Source organism: Natator depressus, chromosome 6, assembly GCF_965152275.1.
Source record: "Natator depressus isolate rNatDep1 chromosome 6, rNatDep2.hap1, whole genome shotgun sequence".
NCBI lineage: Eukaryota > Metazoa > Chordata > Testudines > Cheloniidae > Natator > Natator depressus.
Window position 1 is genome coordinate 117126468 of NC_134239.1, and position 22268 is coordinate 117148735.

Here is a 22268-nt window from a genome sequence, read left to right on the forward strand (position 1 = left end):
AGTAGGCATAATTATCCTTTCACTATTATAATGATAGCTGCTAAAAATTCTCCTTTAGACCTTTTTTGGACAATATTTGTGCTGAGAGGAAGATACCTGTATCATCACTGAGTTTGTACATTAGAGACTTTTAATGGCTACATTTCATTAGGTTTTTTGCACCACTCCAGTGGTGAAAGTTACTGAATAGCTCCATAGCTACAGTAAAAACACATTTACACAATGATCAAAGATGACCCTGGATCGTAAATGGAGAACCTCTGTTTTAGGCTATAGGGAGAACATTGTTACAGGAACAATATTAGAAATGTTTGCATTGCTGATGAGCATATAACACTCAGTACAGCTGAAGAAAATGGATACTTCCTGCTTCAGAAACACCTTGCTAGAAGGAGCTTTGGAGGAACAACGTTCCAAACTGGTTATTTTAGGACTAGCTCCTAATATGTTTGTGCCAATCCATCTGTATGAGCTGTAGGCGCTGACTAAAAGAACAGGTGATTGAAGCGATATTTAAACATGCGGTCAGCCTCCTGAAAATACTCCCGGCAAATATTAGCATATTTACAGGAACTGATATAGGCTGATAGAATTAACGAGGGCCAGCACCTCCTGTTATGTCGTAAAATAGACATTTCCAGTCTATATCTACAATGTTGTTTTCTTTTCTCATCTCAGCCTTGAACTTTTTACTGTTCTTGCTTCCCATCACTATATTAGAGTTCCATTCATCTTCTCTATTATCTGCCATTAATTATAGGCGTGATATAGCACAGTGCATAGCTGTGCAAATTTCTCTCTGTGTGTTGGTGGCCATCCTCCACCCCAGAGGTGGCTGCCTCTGAATAGTTGTGTGAAAGACTTTGGGAACTGTGAAAAGTCCAGTATTTTATTTGTCTTATTATGTAACATGCCTGTCATCAGTGCTAGGCACACTGACCATTTAACACATAAATAAACAATTTATAATGTAGTTTGGGGTTGATATCAAGGCACAATATCCTGATCAGATGTTGATAATAGGTGATTCTTAAACAATTCATACAGTAAATTCTAAGAGCGGTGCTTGTTTTAGTACTTTTAGGTGAAAGAAGCTTCAAACCATACTAGAAACAAATCCTGTCCAATCAAATGTAACTTTTCATTTTATCATGCCATATCCTTTCTTGAGATTCTTTAATTGGTTATCTGTTAAACTCCTATCTGATTGATATTATCAATATGAATAACTGTCTGCAATTGGTTTATAACACAAGGATTATTTAAACTTACATGGTGGTTAACTACAAATCTTCCTCTTTTTTTTTTTTTTTTTTTTTCTTTTTAGAATCAAGCTTTTTACTGGGAAATGCCCAGATTGTGGACTGGCCTGTAGTTTATAGTAATGACGGTTTTTGTAAACTCTCTGGATATCATCGAGCTGACGTCATGCAGAAGAGTAGCACTTGCAGGTATGTAACCTTTGTATATTTACAAATTATTTATATTGAGTGAAAATCAGGACTCTGCTCAAATGTTTAAATGATCTTGAAAGCCTTAATTTAAAAATGATCTGTTAAAAGTTTGTAATTTTACAGACAAACTATTTAAGGTACCAATGCAGTCAATAGAGTTTATAACTCTAAAGGTTGGATCCTACACAGTGCTGAGCACCTTGTCTCTGATCCAGCAAAGCACTTAAACATGTGGTTAACTGTATGCATGAGTAGTTCCACTGAAGTCAATAGATCCACTGAAGTCAGTGGAACTAATCCGGTGCTTTTGCTGTATCAGGGCCAGACTGCTCAGCATGTTGTAGGATTGAGCCATAAATGAAATGATTCTGATGATGATATAGATTTGTTTTTAGTTTATAAAATTTACCAATGAATATATTTTCTGCCATCCATATTCTGAAAACAAGCTAGTTCTTCCTTTAATTAGCTGCCAGGTCCTGAGTTGAGGGATTTGTGACTTGCCTTGTAATGGCTGTTGATGGTATAAACGTTCTGAGCAGTGCAGGAATGAAGAAAAATCTTCAGTGGAAAAGGAAAATTTTAGAAACTCTGGGCTAGGTTCTCCTTTGCCTTGGATTGCACCTGATTTACACCAGTATCAGCGAGGTTACAATTGGGCACTGTAATGAATTTGAAAGAGAGGTGCAGACATGGTAGGATATTTAAAAATTTGGTTTCAGTCCACACAAGTGGAAGATTTTTTACTAGTTTCACTCTAATTGACTCGCAAGAGGCCTACCCCCATGAGCGCACTGAGGTGGAAACTGCACTCTCTGTCACCATCGGGGCAGCTATCCCTCGCAGCAGGTGGATGTACTGTCACCCCTTGTCTGGTGGTCTGTCAGGAGAGGACAATTTTAATTTATGGCTGGGCATCCATCCTAGCCTCCTCAACTGAGTGCCTGGGAAATGTTCTGGGAGATCACTGAATCCCTGGGAGATGCTTTCTTTGGACTGGGTTAACCAACTCCAAGCCTCATAAAGAATGTGCACCAAGAATCCTGGCAGAGCAGCTGCTACCCAGGGCCCACACCTGGTTACACTGCTGGTAACTGAAGCAACCCAGGGAGCAAATCTGACTCTATATATGCAGCACGTTAACTACCATTCCATTTTCACCAAGAGGCAACAAGCACATTGCTAATGGGAAAACATAATGACTTATGAGGAGAGGCTGAGGGAACTGGGATTGTTTAGTCTGTGGAAGAGAAGAATGAGGGGGGATTTGATAGCTGCTTTCAACTACCTGAAAGGGGGTTCCAAAGAGGATGGATCTAGACTGTTCTCAGGGGTAGCTGATGACAGAACAAGGAGTAATGGTCTCAAGTTGCAGTGGGGGAGGTTTAGGTTGGATAGTAGGAAAAACTTTTTTACTAGGAGGGTGGTGAAGCGCTGGAATGTGTTACCTAGGGAGATCATAGAATCATAGAATATCACGGTTGGAAGGGACCTCAAGAGGTCATCTAGTCCAACCCCCTGCTCGAAGCAGGACTGATCCCCAACAAAATCATCCCAGCCAGGGCTTTGTCAAGCCTGACTTTAAAAACTTCTAAGGAAGGAGATTCCACCACCAAAGCCCTGGCTGGGATGATTTAGTTGGGGATCAGTCCTGCTTTGAGCAGGGGGTGGGACTAGATGACCTCCTGAGGTCCCTTCCAACCCTGATAGTCTGTGATTCTATGAAAACGTAGCCTGCTCTGCTTTTCTCTGAGGAGGAGGAGGAGGGGAAACCTTTGGAATCCAAGATTCCTGAAAGTATGCAGGCTTCCTATAGCAGACAATGGTATAGGAACAAGATTGCGATGTCACTGTGCAATATTGAACATAGGCAATAGCAACCAAGTTTACAAACGCATGGGGGCTGATGGAGACAACCTCATCACAGCCATCCCAGGTGCACTGATAGAATTGCCCTGTTGCACTCCCGTGATCGCATCTACGGTTTCTTTGTACTGAAACACATCCATATCAGCTACTTGCTGCCAGCCAAGCCTCTTTAGCACGGCTCTGAATTAAAACCATTACAAGTACAGAACAGAAATATAGGAAAATTTTAGTTAAACACCTTCGAAAAATGAGGACTTATGAGTTCTCCTATTAAAAATACCCCCTCAATTATACTTCAGATAGTGAAGGTGCCAAAAGGTTTGTTGCCTAGCAGTGTTTTTGTGCATGTTTATGTGCTATGGGTATTACATATGGAGAGGAGCCTCCCCTGCAACTCCATAGTGCTGGCTCCTGTCCTACGGGGCTGGGCCCGGCTCCCTGCTCCAGGTGTTGTGACCTGGCTCACGGGCTTGCAGCACCACTCAGTTTGGACTGGTGGTCCCTCCATTGCGGAGGGGTTGCTGGGCCAAACCTGAATGGTGCTGCAATCCCACGCATCAGTGTTTCTTGCGCCCTCCTTTCCCCCAGGTGGCCCTGCTCCCAGCTGCAGCGTGGACATACCCTTCGAAGTAAAGTCAATGGATCTGTGCCCATTCATACCAGCCTCTTTTTGAAAACCTCCAGTGAAGACGCATAGGCAGTCTGTTCCATTGTTCTACTGTTCTTACAGTTAGGAACTTTTTCCTGAGATTTAATCTAAATCTGCTATGCTGTAGTTTGAACCCTTGTCTCAGAGGGTAGGACAAGAGGCAATGAGAGGACAACTTTTCTCCCATCTTTTTTTTATGGCAGCCTTTCAAGTATCTGAAGACCACTATCATGTCCCCCCCCTTAATCTCCTCTTTTCCAAACTAAACATACCCAGTTCCCTCAGCCTTTGCTCACATGCCTTGCATTCCATCCCTTTGATCATCTTTGTCTCTCGCATCTGGATCCTTTCCAGTTTCTCTACATCCTTTCTATACAGCAGTGACCGAAATTGGATGCAGTCCTCCAGCTGAGGCCTAACCAGCGCTGAATAGAATGGTACTATCACTTCCCGTGACTTGCCTGCTATGCCTCTGTTAATGCAACCTAAAATTGCATTCACGCTCCCCCCTCCCCAACAGCATTGCATTGCTGACTCAGGTTGAGGTTGTGCTCCACCACAACACCCAGATCCTTCTCAGCAGTGCTGTTGCCAAGCCCGTTATCCCCCATTCTGTATTTGGGCATTTAGTTTGTTTTCCCTAAGTGTAGCACCTTGCATTTGTTTGCTGAATGTCATTTTGTGGTCTCTAGCCTGGTTCATCTATTTCTCAGGATCCCTCTGAATGTTAGCTCTATCCTCCAAAGTATTGGCAACCCCTACTAGCTTTGTGTCGTCTGCAAACTTGATCAGCCTGCTCTCCATACCTCCATCCAGGTCATTAATAAAGGTGTTAAACAACACCAGACCCAGAACAGATCCCTGTGGAACCCCCCAATTATGTATCCACTTAATGGTAGTTCTGTCCACATTTCTCCAACTTACTTATCAGAATGTCATGTGGGACTGTGTCAAAAGCCTGGCTGAAGTCCAGGTATATTATGTCTATCATATTTCCTCTATCCACCAAACCAGTTACCCTGTCAAAGAAGGAAATCAAGCTGGTTTGGCATGATTTGTTGTTGGTAAATCCATGCTGGCTGCTATGATCACCCCTTCATCCTCCAGCTATTCGCTAATTGAATGGTTATACATTGCTCTAGTAGTTTCCCAGGTATCAAGCTCAGGCTGGCTGCTCTATAGTTCCCCGGCTCATCCTTTCCCCCCTTTTTCAAGATGGGCACTGTTAGCCTTTCTCTAAACTTCTGGGACCTCTCCTGTCATCCAGGAGTTTGTAGATATTATTGCCAGTGGCTCCAAGATTTCTTCAGCTAATTCTTTCAGTACCCTTGTGTGCATAGCATCTGGCTCTGCTGATCTGAATTCATTCAAATTGGTCAGAAGATCTGATGTGTTCTTTACTTATCCCAGTCTACATCCCTTCCCCTGTATTGTCTATGATAACTTCGCTAGTCATCTGGGCGCATGTTATTTTTTTGTGAGAAGACTGAAGCAAAGTAGATATTGAGCAGCTCTGCCTTCCTATCATCTTCCCTTCCCAGCTCATCTTCTCCATTGAGCAGCAGACCCACACCTTCCTTAAGTTTGCATTGATACCTGCTTAGTGGAGGGGAGGAGGAGGAATGTACAGATGCATTTTAGTACTTTTTCCAAATTGTGTGATACAAAAATTAGTTGAATAACATGAAATAAATAAGTGTATTTGCATACTTCAAAAAGTTGTGTAATAGTCTAGCAGTTTGGTTTCTTAACTTGTGCAATAAAAAGCCAATGCATACAGTTCTGTTTTATTCCACAAGTTAGCCAAGTGAGGTAAATATTATGTAAGTAAACCTCAGAGGAGTTTAACGGAGTTTTGCATATTTACAGCAGCACAGAGAATTTGAACCAGGGATGCCCTTCCACTGAAATGCATCCTGCCAATATGAATTACAGGTGCTGGCACTTATATAATTGATGTTGGGAATGCACTGTTTGAAAGGTATAATGTTGAACAGGGTAGCTGGGGAATTGATCCAGCAAGGGACTTAGGCACATCTCTAACTTTACTCGTGTGAGTTGTCCCAGTGACTTCCTTCCCACTCACATGGGATAAATGCAAACTTGATTTTAGTGGGGCAATTCATACTCTTAAAAGTTGTGCTGGATTGGGGACTCTATTTGCAAGAGAATTGCGGCCTTTATTTCTTGTTGGTGAAATCCTGTCTTGATTCATAATCAGACCTTTATAAGTAAACTCGGATTACCTGAATGTCTTGGGGTACCTCTGCATAATTTTAGAGAATGGAACTTTGGTCTGAATTCTGGATTTGGGGCATGGAAGCAAATTTTGGGTAACTCAGCATTCTCATAACTAATGCTTGGATCATCAGGACTTATCTAGGGTGACCAGATGGCCTGATTTTATAGGGACAGTCACGATTTGGGGGGCTTTTTCTTATATAGGCACCTGTTACCCTCCACCTCCGTCCCAATTTTTTACACTTTCTATCTGGTCACCCTAGGATTTATCTGTAGTGGATTCCATTCTGCCTCAGAAGTATAAGGGGCTCTAAGAGGATTTGAGAATTTGCATGGCTTTTGTTGAGTTTTCTTCTCTACTTTATCATTTTGTCACTGTAGCATGTTTATGTGTTGCCCCAGTGGTGTATATTGTCAGCTCTTTTTTTTAACACTCTAGCCTTGAATGTATACCTAGAAAGTCACTATGTAAAATGACAGCACATAAATCTTTCTTACAATAAATAAGCAGCCACAATTGTTTGTTTTGTAGGTTTCATGGCAATCTTGGAATACCATAAATGTTGAAATGAGATGTAAATCATAGTTAAATTTCAGTGGATAACAATTACAGCATAGCTAATGTTTATAAGTTGTTACTTGACTGTGGGGAAAAAAGCAAAATGGATTTTTCTTTTCCAGTTTTATGTATGGGGAACTGACGGATAAGAAGACCATTGAAAAAGTCAGACAGACTTTTGACAACTATGAGTCAAACTGCTTTGAAATTCTCCTGTACAAGAAAAACAGTATGTATAACATTGTATACAACTGGTGGTAATTGACAGTACATTTTTTAAATGAATAATTGAGCAATAGCAATTTTTCTTTTAACATTTGTGTGGGAGTTTCAGGCAAGATTTTTAAAAGTGACTAGTGATTTTGGGTGCCATAATATTTGAATGGACCACTTGAGACCTCCTAAAAGGGTCTGGTTTTTAGTAGGTAGGTGCTCAGCACTTTCTGAAAGTCTGGCTCCTTTAAAATGCCTCAGGTGAGGACCCCAGAAACACAACTCATTTTTGAAACTTTTGGGGTATATGAAGGTGATCAAACTAGGTACATTGGTAGGAAGCACTGTGTGAGGTACTCCATGCAGATTGGAGAATGTCCCTCAATGATGAGCTGGAACACTCATGTCCCAGCTGTCTATGGTCCTGTCAATTGTGCTTACTGATTTGATGGCTCTATGATGCATAAAGACACCCATTAGGAACTTGAATGAGACCACCAAACATAAGACCCAGTCAAGAATTAGTACAAGGTTATTAGAAGGCAGAGGACAATGTAGTAACTCAACAGTGTGACCAATTCTCTCCTTCAGCTGGCTGGCCTCTCCAGCAGGTTTGAAGAACTGGAGATGATTTTACTTCAGAATCAGGTTGCCACCACATATTGCCATCCTACTCTTTCTCTTTAGGTGTTTATGCTGCTCCTGTGCATTGTTCTTGCTCATCAACATTTAACATGATACTGGACACAATCTGTCAGTTGTGGATTGGCTGGCAGAGTTTACAGACTCTGTGTTTTTAACTCTTTCAGTCCCTCTTTTTTTTTTATGCTTGGACTTAATCACTATTCAAAGAATGCTGCTGCCATGAGGTCACGGAAGCTTGACCCAGTAACTTGCACGTTCATTCAGTTGTGATAGGCCCTAGCCTTGCAAGCTGCTCTCCACGGGCAGACCCCTGCGCCTGCATGGAGTAGCTTGCAGGATTGGGTCCACAGCTTTTCCTAGTGTACTTCAGTTGCAGGAAAATAGTGAACTATAGGAAAGGGCAAATCAAGTTCCAGGGCCTCATCCAATAGTTGTGCTATATGTCACTACAAACACTTCTGTCTCTAACTATGAACAGAGGATTTAAGACAATGCTGCTCCCTGAGATTGCACCTGCTAAGGCTTCCTGAAGTGATATGTGTGTTGTTTATACTTTAATTCAACTTTCCCTTTTTAGGAGAAATCATCTCATCCTTTGCCTTGCACACACTGAAGCAATAATAAGGTATCCTAAGATCTCCCAAATTCTGTCCATCCCGAAGTATTTTAGCAAACTTTTCCATTGAAAGAAGAGCAATTGCAGCTCTCACTGCCAGTAATGCTGCAGGTGTCTTGACATGTCCTGTGAATGACACCATTCTGGTCTTTGGCATATGGTCATGTCTGTTCCTTTGCTTTTCTGCTGCTCTGCTCTTTTGTCTGTGCACTCTGCCTGATTGCTCCCACATGTTAGGAAAATGTCCTGAGATGGGTTTGCCCTGCATTTCTCCACTGGAAGAGGCTTCTAGCGTTGCCATGCCCTGTTTCCAGCTGGTAACAGAATGGATCCCTCGCAATCAACTCTCCCTTTTGCTAGTGGGTTATGTTATGAAAAATAAGCTGAAGTGGCAGCTCCTGGTTAACAGGTCTCAGTCTTTCATTAAATTCCTTTCCCTTTTATTTTTAAATAGAAAAGCTAAAAGCTTTCTCCTGATCTTTTCCCATATCAGGCCAACAGCTTTTGCTTCGAAAAGAATATCCCTGGCTTGAGTGGATTGCCTCTCAATAAATCCCTGAAACACAGCTTCCTCATTAAAACCTTCAGCTGTACCCAGATTTCCAGCTCTTCTGTCTATATTTTTTATAAGATATGCGGGATAACGGAAGGACTTTGTAATAAGAAAATATCCAAGTACAGTCTATAGGGTCATTCTCTGTTCAGTCTTGGATCGGATCCCATCCTTAAATTCAATCTCTCTCGCTCTCTCTCTCTCTCTCTCTTCCCCAAAAGCCAAGAATTAAGACTCCCTTTGGTACTAACACTTTAACTGGCCGACTTCTATCTCAGCAAATGCGTTGTCCAGCACTTGGTTCTACCCAGTCATAATCTGTACCTGGCTTCCTGCAGGTTGGCAAAACTAAGTCCTTATAAAAAGAAAAGGAGGACTTGTGGCACCTTAGAGACTAACAAATTTATTTGAGCATAAGCTTTTGTGAGCTACAGCTCGCTTCATTGGATGTAGCTCACGAAAGCTTATGCTCAAATAAATTTGTTAGTCTCTAAGGTGCCATAAGTCCTCCTTTCCTTTTTGCGGATACACAGTAACATGGCTGCTACTCTGAAATAAGTCCTTACAGTGACCACACTATAAAAGCACATGTTAAGGTTAACATTGTAGCAAAAAATAGGTAGTGTACATTTCTTCTAGAACACCTGCAGAAAATGCTGACTGTTACCAGATTGAGGGCTTTCAGTTTATTCCCACTGGAGGCCAGGTGTCACCATCCTTCTGCTCTGAGTTCACTGCACTTTCATAGACCAAGTGAGAGAACACCCAGTGTTCATTTCAAACCGCACCCTGTGCCCAGCAGTATTGTGTGTTCTTGCTCATGAGTTGTGTAGGTTTTTCTCCTGAGAGACTCTTTTTGGTAGTGACTGAGATTTGTTTGGCTTCTCCTTTGCCTCCAGCATAGTGAGAGATATTATCAAGGGGATGCTGCTTTCAGGCATTATCCTCAGGATTGCTGCCCTCAGGCACTTACTTAGCATTTTAAGCTTGCTGGTATGAGGGCTGCCTGGTTTCCTTATGTTTATTAGAGTGCCTTCTGCTTTTTAATTAGTTACTTGTCTAAAGAGCTGCACATTACAAACTTCTTAGAAGCCAGTGTTCAGGTTTGTAAATCTTGAGTTGGCCATTGGGAGTTGAAATAATTGAGTCAGCACAATGTCCCTGGAATATACACTAAACCACAGGCCTTCCTTGTGCTTGTACCACTTACTGCTATTATGGTACTGGTGTAATCACAAACAGTTCAATGTAGCCACACTAGCCATGGTGAATTGCAGTTTTGACCTTGTCCACACTAGTCCTATGCTAAACCATTTTATTTTCAGTGCCCTCTGGGCACCTATTCTGCAGTTTCTGGTACAATTCCAGAAGCAATGCATGGTGGGAGATTTTGAAAGGCGAACAGTGCATTGTGGATGGACTAGTCTGTGTCCATACTGGCACCAAAACAGTTCAGACTGAAAACAATTTTTAACCTGGCTGAAAGCATGTCTAATCCAAGTGGCATTGTGCATTCTGCTAAGCCATTCTCCAGCACGAGGTCTGAAGATGCTCAAAAGAAGTGGATGCCAGTGAAGTAGCCGTTGCTGCCCTGTTGTTGGCCCTTCAGTAGCCTCTGTGAGGAATGTCAAGACATCAAGCTCGCTGTCAAGCTGCGGATCTATGGAACCACAGTTAGACCAACTCCGCTGAATGGACGTGAAATGTGGGCATAGAGGAAAGCTGAAGAATGTTGGAATGATGTTTTCCATTCTCGTGGTCTCCGTCCACTTTTCCATATCAAGTGGCAGGACAAGATCAGAAATGAGGATATTCAAAAGCCGAACTAGCAATCGTCTCCATCCACGCTAGTTCAGTTTCAATGGCTTTCTTGGCCTGGACATATTATTTGACTAGATGGCCAACCAGTTTCAAAGTGTGTGTACGAAGGAATGCTGCTACTTGGCCGACAATCCCAAGTTTGCCAAAAGCTTCGGTGGTGTGACAAGATTGCCAGGGATGGATATAAACCGAATATACAATCACACCACCTTAAGCACCTTGCCAGAGATTAATCCATGTGGCAATTTGCGAAGAGTCCATGCCCTGTGCTGATGATAGTAAGCCATTTGGAGCACCTCTATGTATGGATGTGAGGTGTTATAAGCTTGCTATGGGGAGCAATTGACTTTCAGGGTGGTCCATGTTTTCTAGTGGAGGGAAGGCTTTACTGACATGTCATTCATACAAGTGAACTGCGTATCTCTACGCAAACTGTTTAGGATCCCAAATCAATAAGAGTAAAATCTACCTCCCCTGCAGCAGATCAGCATGCAGAAATAGAACTGATGTGGTGCACAGTCCTTGTGGTGGCTGACTACACAGGGGTGAATTTGACTATACAGAGAACAGGACACTTGCTAGTTTCATTCTCCTGCATGATGTACCAGTAAGCATATTACATTCCTGCAGTGTGCATATATATCCGCTATCCTAACCACTCTAGCATTTTAGGTGCTTTGTTGATTGTTTGCTTAACCAAAGTGCCAGGATTGTAAAATGGTTTTGCCTTGAATTCAAATACTAAGAGGAAGATATATCGGTGGGTATATCATCTGTTGGTTAGAGCAGCAGAGAGACTGGGAGTCAGACCTCTTGTGCTCTATATCCAGCTGTGGGGGTGGGTATGGGTATGGTCTGGTGATTAGCCCAGGAGACTGGGAGGCAGGATGGCTGAGCTCATCTCGCGAATGTTCTTTTTCATGTGTGGTAGAGTGTCAAATCTGGGACATGGCACATTTGACAGCATCATCCTACTTTACAGAGACATTTAAAAATGTTTTTAAAAAAATCTAAAGCTTGTTTTTAAGAGGTGGCCAGCAAAGGAAAAACGTAGGTGTCTTTGCCATTTTGTTTTGGTTCTCTGTGATGTGTAACATGAACCTTCAAGGTTTTCCTCTCGCCTTGTTTATTACTTTAGAAATATCAGAAAGTTTTGCCTACCTTGAGGATGAGAACTACCTAAACTCCAAAGGGGGTGAAGAATGATAGGCAGAGACCAGGCTAAAAGGGGAACAATAAAACAGTGTTATGGCAGAGATTATTTGGGGTTCTTTCTTTGGTTACTTGTGGTAGTTAATTGGATTGCTAGCATTTTCTCATTTTAACGCGCATGTGAATATATTATAGACCCAAACAAACATGGCAAAGGTACAGCTATCTAGAAATGGTTTTCAGATAAATGTATGTAATACAGCATTTAAAACATGTAGGAGTTGTGGAAAGCTGGTGTTCTACCACATGCCCTGGTTTCTTTCTCTCTTCTCCAGGAACCCCAGTTTGGTTCTACATGCAAATAGCACCTATAAGAAATGAACATGAAAAAGTGGTTTTATTCCTGTGCACTTTTAAAGATATCACTTTGTTCAAACAACCAATTGAAGATGATTCAACAAAAGGTAATTTTTAAAATAATTTATTATTAATGTTAAAATACACATATTCAAGTTGAACCTCAGAGCAGAAGCAAACAATGAATGTGAAGTGTTTCTTGGCTTCAGGAAATGCTTAGCAATATGTAAAAGTTCTGACATCATTCTGCTATGTTTGTGGTATAAAACTCTAAGATCAAGCACTATTTATGTAACATTCACTAACAAGATGCTGCAACTATCCCTAGACTTGGTGTATCTTCTTTTTTGGTATGCATCCGATGAAGTGAGCTGTAGCCCACGAAAGCTTATGCTCAAATAAATTTATTAGTCTGTAAGGTGCCACAAGTCCTCCTGTTCTTTTTTTTTGGTATGGTTTCACTGATTGTTTCAGCACAGCTAGATTTTGCTTAGATTCGAAACTAGTATCATTCTGAGACACCTTTAGCCACTTTTAATTATTTGTTAAACTTTACTGTTTTAGGAGATTGAAAATTAAACATCTTTCCCTAAGGAGATTATAATTTTCCATTTAGTAAACCCTTTTTTTCCCCCTTGGTGATGAGGTACTGATATCGTTTTCAAGTTGAAGGTGAAATTACAATGAAATGGCCCATTTTGCTTGTTCCTCGTTGCCAGCAATGATATCAACATAGCTCTGGTTGTTGTGTTTATTTGTTAACAGCTGCTGCAGATGGTGTTCATTTGGATGTGCAGTGGCCTATTCAAATAAACATCCAGGGCCAGATCCTCAGCCTTGTCCAAGGACAGCTGCTGGGGAAGGGTAAAAAGGACCTGTTTATACTGTCTCTCCTGATCCTGAGGCATATTCTGTGCTTCATGGCTGCTGTATGCTAAGTTTATGTGTGTGTTGTTTTTCTAATTATACTTAGTGCACACTTGGTTAAGGGAAATAATATCCTGTTGCATACAAGATTTGCTTTGCATTTGCTTATCATTTATTTATTCCTCACCTTTCTCCGCCCACCCCCCAAACTTGGCAAAGTCTGTGTTTCTCATGAAGAACTATGAACTATGAAAACCTGGATTTGTGCTGGAAATGGCCCACCTTGATTATCATACACATTGTAAGGAGAGTGATCACTTTAGATTAGCTAATTCCAGCAGGAGAATGGGGTGGGGGGAGAGAAAACCTTTTGTAGTGATAAACACCCATTTTTTCATGGTCTGTGTGTATAAAAACATCTTCTGTATTTTCCACAGTATGCATCCGATGAAGTGAGCTGTAGGTCACGAAAGCTCATGCTCAAATAAATTGGTTAGTCTCTAAGGTGCCACAAGTACTCCTTTTCTTTTTATGAATACCCAAAGCTTTAAAGAGAGACTCTTGGTGTCATCCAAGTGCAAAAAACCAGGGTCTGAATGATTTTTCTTACAGTGTGGATAACATCTGATTATCCATGCTCAGGTAATTCAAAAGTTACTGAATATATTTGTCAGGCTGTCTGGAGAGGCTTACGAGTATGTGTGCCAACCTCAGGGCAGACTGTCCAGGAACAGGACACAAACCCCAAACTGGCTATCACTAGATTTCACCAACCAAGTAACAAGTGTGAACTCCTCAGACACTATAACAGCCTTAACATGGAGTCCCAGACAGTCCCCTTGGGCATGCTGATCTATCTTGCCACCCAGGCAAGACTGCCTTTGTGATAGATGGTCCCTTACACCAAAAATCACAATGTTCAGGTTATTCCTAGTCCCAAAGAACCATCACTTTCCCCAGGTCATTTGTACCTTACATCTCTCATCAAAGACAATGCTTGTAACCAATCCTATATTAAACTAACTAAAGGTTTATCTACCAGGAAAAAGAATAAGTTATTTACAAGGTTAAAGCAGGTAAACATATACACACAAATGAGTTACAGTCTTAGGTATCAACAGGTATTAGATGTTGCTGTAATATGCAAGCTCTTTGTGTCCTTGAGGGCTAACCCAGGCTAAACAGCTTGGGGATCCCTTTCTTATGCATAGAAATTTTGCCCTCTCCCATTCCAAGCAGCATAGTGATAAGTTTTTCTTGACTTAGATTTTTATTCCTTTCCCCCAGGGCTTAAGCTGATGGGTGAGGATTTGTGCACATCTCCGTTTCATGGATGTTTGGGGAGGGGGGCAAGCAACAAAGTCTTTTGTCCAATGATGTTCTACAATGGTTTGTCTGATGCCCATAGGCCTTCTTTTGTTGGGCAGGAGATGACCCCTCTTGTGGTAAACTAGTATTTCACATTTGATGATTTTTCTTTTCTGGTGGGGCAGGTTTACAGTTTTAGAGCAAACATTTTTATAGTTACAAAGCAAATACGTAAATACTACCTTATATCATAGGATACAGATATTATAAGATTAATGTATGCAGCAATTTACAAGTGTTTGATAAAGTCTAAACACTAAACATCTTCTTAGAACTCTAATAGCTATTTTGACAATACTAATGCACGTGTGAGCCAGACTGGTTTCCAGCTATGGATTTGTCAGTGTTCAGTGAGGCCTAGGAGTCCCGGCATGAGTTGGCACCTGGTCTGCCAGTATTTACTTCAGACTCTCAATAAACAAATAAATAAATATGTTTATAATTTAAAAAGTCCACCTTTGGGCTAAGACCAAGTATGAGAAATTTCTATCCAAAGATGAATTCTTTGTGAAGTTATAAGAGCATGAAAGGACACCTGAAATGGAAATGCCTTCTCAGCCATTTCAATATTGTTGCTGCCACTAGAATGGAGTTAGTATCTGGTGTGACAAAGTTCCTCCTCTGCCTTGGTGGGTCCTGTGCTTATTGGTGGATTTGCTTGCCTCAGAGATTCACGGCAGCCCTCAGTTTGGCCACTTTTGATAGTGGCTCAAACCTGCCGTTCACTCAGCTAACCTCATCGCTGGCCAGCATGGGGAAAAGGAAGGAGAACAATCCCCACAGTCTCTGCTGGTCCACTTAGTGGGTCGGGGAACAGGCCAGGGACCTTCCCCTCTGGTGGGACCCACAGTCCAGGTCAACTCCTCCTGTATCCAGTAGGGAGATGGGGGGAACCCAGGTTCCAGCCCAGGGCCCTGTGGATCACAGCTGTCTACAATGTTTCGTGTAACAATTGTGTGACAACTACAACTCCCTGGACTACTTCCCCATGGCCTCCTCCCAACACCTTCTGTATCCTCACCACAGGACCATCCTCCTGATGCCAGATAGCATTTGTATTCCTCAGTCCTCCAGCAGCATGCCCTCTCACTCTCAGCTCCTTGCGCGCCCCTCACTGACTGAAGTGAGGTCCTTTTTAAACCAGGTTCCCTGATTAGCCTGCCTTAATTGGTTCTAGCATCTTCTTAATTAGCTCCATGTGTCCTAATTAGCCTGTTTGCCTTAATTGGTCTCAGCAAGTTGTTGATTGTTCTGGAACTGCCCCTGTTACCTTATCCAGGGAAAAGGGACCTGCTTAACCTGGGGCTAATATATCTGCCTTCTATCACTCTCCACAAAGTCACGGGACCTCCTGGTCAACCTCCTCCTGGCCCTGGCGAAAGAGCCATCTATAAAACCAGGGAGAGGAGGTTGGCTGACAGGCCCCACAGTCACAAGCGGCCCCATTTCCGATCCTCTGTCCATTCACGCATCCGGGCAGAGTTCCTCTGGGCGGCGTCCACTGGCTCCCTTGATGCCTTCGAGGAGCAGTGGGCGCTGTCTGGGGTTCTTTGCTCGGTGTCCCAATCAGATACCCTTCGTTTGACCCTTTTGACTGCACTCCTGTCCCTGTTATTTCATTAGTTGTCCTCTGGAATCACTTGGCTTCCAGGTCCTGTGGATCCTCCCCTTAGGCTGAAGGGCGGGGTGTGTGTGTGTGTGTGTGGCCCTTTATAAGTGGGTGGGCTTCTGCCCACCCACTTCCTGGATCCCACTAGGATCACTCTGCTGTAGCCATCTGGCCCGACCCTGTCACACTGGCTAAAAATTCTTCGTTGCACAATAAACTCCATGGTCTGACGCATGCCCATGACCACTGCTTCAGCCTGGAAAACAATTTCCTGAAACTTTCAAGGTAAATCCCAGCTAATTGAAAGGACTTATTAATTGGACAGGTGTAATGATATGGGGACAAATCCTTCTCCTCCCTCCCCAAACTCAATGGAGGGGTGGGGTTCAGCAAGTAAGGAGATGCTCAGCAGGGAAATCTCTGCACAGAGTTCCTCTCCTTTGCTCCTTTGGGAAAATGGGGTTTGCCCTTCATGGAATCTGCCCTCAAACTCTGCGTGTCCCCAGGGAGCTGCATTAGGCAAAGAAGCCCTGTGCCACTCTCTTGCAGCACCGGTCCAATGGAGCTGTGTTACCAAAGCTGTGGCTGCCTGAGCGAGACCTACTAAAGAGGAATCCCAACCAGAGCAATGATATTACCTCCCCAGGCTGGCTGAGCTTTCCTGGGGAACCTCTGTGGGGATGGCAGTTCCCCTCTCCTGCCCTCGCTGCTTGTTGGGCTGTCCACTTCCCAGCCCGAGCTAACTGTCTGCCCTTCCCCTTGTATAGATCCTTGCAGAGTGCTTATTCAGAAGGGGTAGTGGATGGCATAATGAACCTTCCTTCTCCCCAGTCTGGGGGTGGGGCATCCATATTGGTTCCACCTCAGCAATATGTGTTTATGGGGGAAAATATTAAGCTGTGAAAATTCTCTCTGTTTATTGCTGTTGTCTGAAATGGGCGGCTCTCATTATTTTCAAATGCCAATTATTATATTTAAGCACCATTCCAAAATATTGCCCTATAGCAGGCTGAGACTTTAACCTGCAAGTTTAAAAAGCCGATTTTCCGGGCAAGAGGGCATATTGTCTTCTGCTTTCACGTGGGCAGACCAGGAAATACGGCTGAAGTCTAACAGCACTTGATCAGAGTACTTTGGATAAAATATCCAGTCCAAGCCTGTTAACCCCGCATCATTGGCCTGATTTTCCTCTCACTTACACTGATGTAAATCAGGGGGAACTCCCTATGTCTGTTCAGTTCTCTCTCTCTCTCTCTCTGAAAATATAAAACAATAAATGTTGGCATCATTATGCATCAAGTTGCAGTGAGGAAGGTCTAGGTTGGATATTAGGAAACACTATTTCACTAGGAGGGTGAAGCACTGGAATGCGTTACCTAGGGAGGTGGTGGAATCTGCATCCTTAGAGGTTTTAAGGCCTGGCTTGACAAAGCCCTGGTTGGGATGATTTAGTGGGTGTTGGACCTGCTTTGAGCAGAGGATTGGAGTAGATGACCTCCAGAGGTCTCTTCCAACCCTAATATTCTATGATTCTATGAGCATGTGGGAGAAAACCCCCCAGCACTGTCGCATAATCTTTTGTATCTCAAATGAATGAGTCTGTATTGTCCCACTGCACTGGAATTACAGAACTGCTTTGTCAGATGTAGTGCTATAGGATATGCATAATTCATTTTTCTTGCAGATAACATCGCTGTATGCTCACAAGCTCTCAGAGCATTTTAGTTTTGAATTATGGGCTTGATAGATATATAAATTACAATTTACTGGGAAATTTAGAAGCATTTATGAAAAGCACTATGGTAAAATACTGCTTTAAAGTACTAGAATTTGTCATTGAAAGGGCTTTTTTTTTTAAAAGACTTTTTTGTTTCGAGAGTCTACCAGGTCTATGAAGTACATAATACATAAGTAAAACACATGCCCACTGTAACTATGAATGGCGTATTTGAGTAGTCTATTATTTAAGATGCCTATTTCATTTAAGATGAAAAATTCAACAGCAATAAAATATCAATGCCATTATGTACTAATCCTGCCATACCAATGTATTCTGCAGGATCGGTAAGTGTATTGCCGTATCCTAGAGCTATAATATATCTCACTCCTGCAAAGCACAAGCAAATAGTCTTTAAAATAATAACAATTAGACAGTGACTCAGGAGATAGGTGCTAGGATATGGAACCTTACCCTTCAGTGTCATCGGCTTCGGTGTGTCCCAGATTGATAGGTTGCCAAAAAGCATTTCTTTGGATTTGATGGCTTCAGTCCAGTTTCTAGTGGGCAAATGTTCACATCACAAAAATCATCATTGCAGCTGGCACCACTGTTGGCACTCCGAGCAGGGATGGAGGCTTAGCCATTATCTGACTCCTAGAAGTGATTCCTCTAGGCCTGAATTTTGGACATAAGTTTGCTTTGCTGTTGCCAGTCCTATACCTGTTCTGTTGATAAACAGGTGGCTTAAGTTTTCAGGGCTGTCTACTAGTGCCTTTCACAAAAACTAAATTCACTTAAAAAAAAAAATCTGAAAATGCCACTTAAAGGAATTTTCCTGATTAAAAAGTCCTGTTCCGTACACAACCCAAAACCACATCAACAGTCTATAAATCTCTTGCAGTTAATGTTTAATGAGAGAATAATCCCATTGAAAGAAAATCTAACCCACTGAGAGGTACAATTAAAATAAAAATTGATGTAAAAGAGTAACGTTGTTTGTTTAAATGGGTACATTTTCTACATATAAAACCAACAGCTCCTAAGCAATATATGAAATAATGAATATAGTTTTGGGTATCCAGGTTTTTAATGCATTTTTTTGTACTTGCAGCTCAGGTCAAATAGCTGCATTTATTATTAAAGTTAAATCTAAAAATTCCTGTCAGCAGCAGAGTCATGAAACTTGTTAAGAAAAAATGAACAGCAAGATAAATATGGAATGTTCTGCATTTGAATGTGTTTGCACAATATGGAATCACAGTTAAGCTAGAGGAAAGGCAGAAAATACATATAATATGAAAATACCTAGCTCTTATATAGCACTTTTCATCAGTAGATCTCAAAGCACTTTGCAAAGGAGAGCAGTATCATTATCCCCATTTTACAGATAGGGAAACTGAAGCACAGAGGGGTAAAGTGACTTGCCCAAGCTCACCCAGTGATTATGCACCCATTTTGAGCTGACCAGTGGCTGGATGTGAGCGCAAAATAGGTGTGTGCCCACTTGTTAGTATGCAATCAATGGTGCATGCAAAAATAGTTGTGCAAAAACAGAAGTCACGCATTTAAATGTATCCTAGCATTGCAGCAGATTATAAAACAAGGGACTACATGGAATTTTGAAGTCAATGAATTTGGCCTAATACTACTGAGGTAGATGGGATACTTTTGTGCACATTGAGTAACACCTTGCTCCTTCAGTGGTCTCCTTGACTTCAGTGGGCCTGCTTGTCGAGTAAGGCACTACTTAATGCCTGCAAATGTCTTACGATCTGGCCCATTATTTTCTGCTTGTTTGTTTATTTTTATATCCATTCACCTCTATCCCTGGTAAAGCTACATTATAGTGGAAAAATTTATCATAGAAAATAGTCCATTTCACCAGCTACCCTTTATCCATAATAAGGAACAAACATTTAGCTGATGTAATAATCTGAATGGCTGAAAGTCCATAAATGTTTTAGAATTGTATATTCTCATTACTGATGTTAGAAGCTGATATATCTTTCTCATTTTATATTTCCAAACTGCCTGACTCCAAAAATTGCTAGCTCTCTGCTTTGGTTTGTTTGCCATAGAATATAGATGGTTTAAAGTGGTGTTGTATATTAACCATTTCATGCTTTATTAGAAGATGGGGGGAAAAAAAGGCCTTTTCATGTCCAAAGGTGGTGCGCTCCTATGGGCAGGAATCAACATTAGAATTGCTGTAATTACCCTTTGATAGTCTTTTTTTCAGAGAATATCATTGTTAACCTTAGCATTTTTGCTGTGGATTAAGATCTTGGATACTACTGTGAGGCATTGATTTAAATGCCTTCTTTATTTCCTTTACTTTTAAGATCAGACAAGCCCTGACAAAGAGGTTAATTGCAACCCAGTAGAAATACATTAATGTTTTCTTAAGGAAAACGAGTCATGTCTTGATTTTCAGCAAAGCAAATATGCTAATAATATAATATTTCCCTGAGACTTTTAAACTCTTCATATTCCCTTATTCATATATGTGGCTTATAACAACTATAATATCAATTACGGCCTCCATTTTCAAATAAGGCAATTCCAAAGTCCTGTATTCAGATCCTCAGTAGTATTTAGGTGCTTAACTTCCACTGATTTCAGTAGGAGCTAGGTGCCTAAATGCCTTTTGAGGATCTGGGCCCTAAATCCATACTTTTGCTTCTCAATAAACTGTAACAGATACCCGGTGATGCTGAGCACCTCCAATTCCCACTGAAGTTAATAGGAGAGTGTGACAGAGTACCGGGATCAGCCACCGAACCAGCACGCTGGTCGCTCTTTAACCAGTTAGACCCTCAGGGAGGGCCTGATTAAGGAGAGGAATTCATGATTTCTAGATTGGATTGGGGCTGGAAAGCTAATGAGCTCATTAGCTTGTTTACAAGGAGACAGGATAAAAGAGCACAGGAAGGAAGTGCAGGGTGGGAGGGGGGAGTGAGAGAGTGCGTGGACGGCCGGACAGACAGATGGGCGAGTAGGGCCTGACGAAAAGGAGCACTTTGGAAGAAGACCTCTTTTCTTTCCCCCCACTTTGGAGAAGGAGTAACAAAACTGGTTAACATTCTAAATACTGTGACTGCACTCGTATGTAGAAGGTGGAGGAGTGAAATACTGCAAACAAACTGCATGATGGTACCTATATGAACAGAGGTCTCTGAGCGAAGCAAAGAGGTCGGGAGCAGTGGTACCCCTGTCAGACTTGGCGGATCCTTCCTTTATCCTTGCAGATAAAGAAGGTGATGGTGGAACTGGTGTAAATGTTTGGCAGACTGGGCGATGGAGGAGATTTTCCAATGCTGGTCGAACAGCAGAAACAAGTGCAGAAGACCTTGCGGAACTTCTAACAGTCCCGCCATTTGAAGGGAGATCTTCTTGCTTGCCTGGCAGGCTCAGCAACAACCAAAACCCCTGCAGGAGTTTATAAGGGAGTAAGCCCAGGTGCAGCAACAACTACTACAAAGTGTGGTGAGTCCTGCAGTGGGGCTTGGCAATCGGGCGCGGGTCTAGGCCCCTGCAAGATGGGCCCCGCAGACGACCCTGATGCCCTTTGTGGTCATATTGGAGAGAGTGGCTTTGGGGGCAGGATGGAATAGGGAAACTGGGCGCCATGGCTAGCACAGGAGATGCTCAGGAGGCCTATGTGGCTCTCAGTGAGGAGCTGACAAGAGATTGCAAAATGGTTAATGTGGCCAGCCTAGACTAGGTGGGCCTTTCGATGGGCAAGTCTCAGTAAAAATGTTGAATTGCAAGATGGATGGATTGGGGGATTACGGCCTCAGGCATTTGCCCCAAAACCGACAGACTAGGCCACTCGGCTGAGGCTGGACATCCAAGGTGTGGACATTACAGACGCTGTTATTCTTGAACAGTTCCTCTGCTGGTGGATAACCACATATGGGTCAGATGGCATCAATCTGTTACCCTAGACGTGGCAATTAAACTAAAAGAAGAGTTTGCAGTGCCGGACATTCCCGGGGGGTGGGGGGAGTTGGCAGCTTGCAGCTTAAGTGGCCAGATCTGGGGAGGAAGACCAGAGAACCTACATCCAGAAAGAGCACTGAGAAGAAGAGGGAGGAGCCCAGAGCAACATCGACGGGGTCTTGACTGTTGTGTATTACCAGTGTGGGCAGCAGGAATGTGTAAAAAGAGACCGCCCATACATGGAGTGAAGGTTTACAGACTTCTGTGGTTGGACTGGGACTCCCCGCAGGGAGAAAGAAGGAAGCTACCAACTGTTCCTGTAGTGTTGGGGAGAAGCTATCAAAGGGGGCTGGTGGACACTGCCTCTGCCTATTCACTAATCAGGTGGGAGTTGGTGGAACTTCCTGGAGCAAGGGTGTGGCTCGTATGCATATATGAGTGAATAAGAAGCTCTGCCCTGTGGCACAGGTACCCCTGGAAGTTTGAGGGAAGTTCAAAGGGAAATGGGGTGGGGTAGTGGATGGGTTGCTCCACCCCTTCATATTAGGCACAGACTGGAACCCTTTCCTATTAGGAAAGCAAAGGGGCATCTGGAACCCTGGAGGAATGGAATGAAACCCAGGGGGAAAAAAG

At 42.6% G+C, this 22268-nt stretch overlaps 1 protein-coding gene across 1 annotated transcript in view; it reads left to right on the forward strand.

The window, feature by feature from the left end:
• KCNH5 (potassium voltage-gated channel subfamily H member 5) overlaps positions 1-22268 on the forward strand; it is a 238882-nt gene that overhangs the window by 15331 nt on the left and 201283 nt on the right. Inside the window, exons 2-4 of the mRNA XM_074956404.1 lie at positions 1328-1451; positions 6895-7001; positions 12108-12236. Of these exons, the coding sequence (XP_074812505.1) occupies positions 1328-1451; positions 6895-7001; positions 12108-12236 (360 nt within the window). The remainder of the gene's footprint in view (positions 1-1327; positions 1452-6894; positions 7002-12107; positions 12237-22268) is intronic.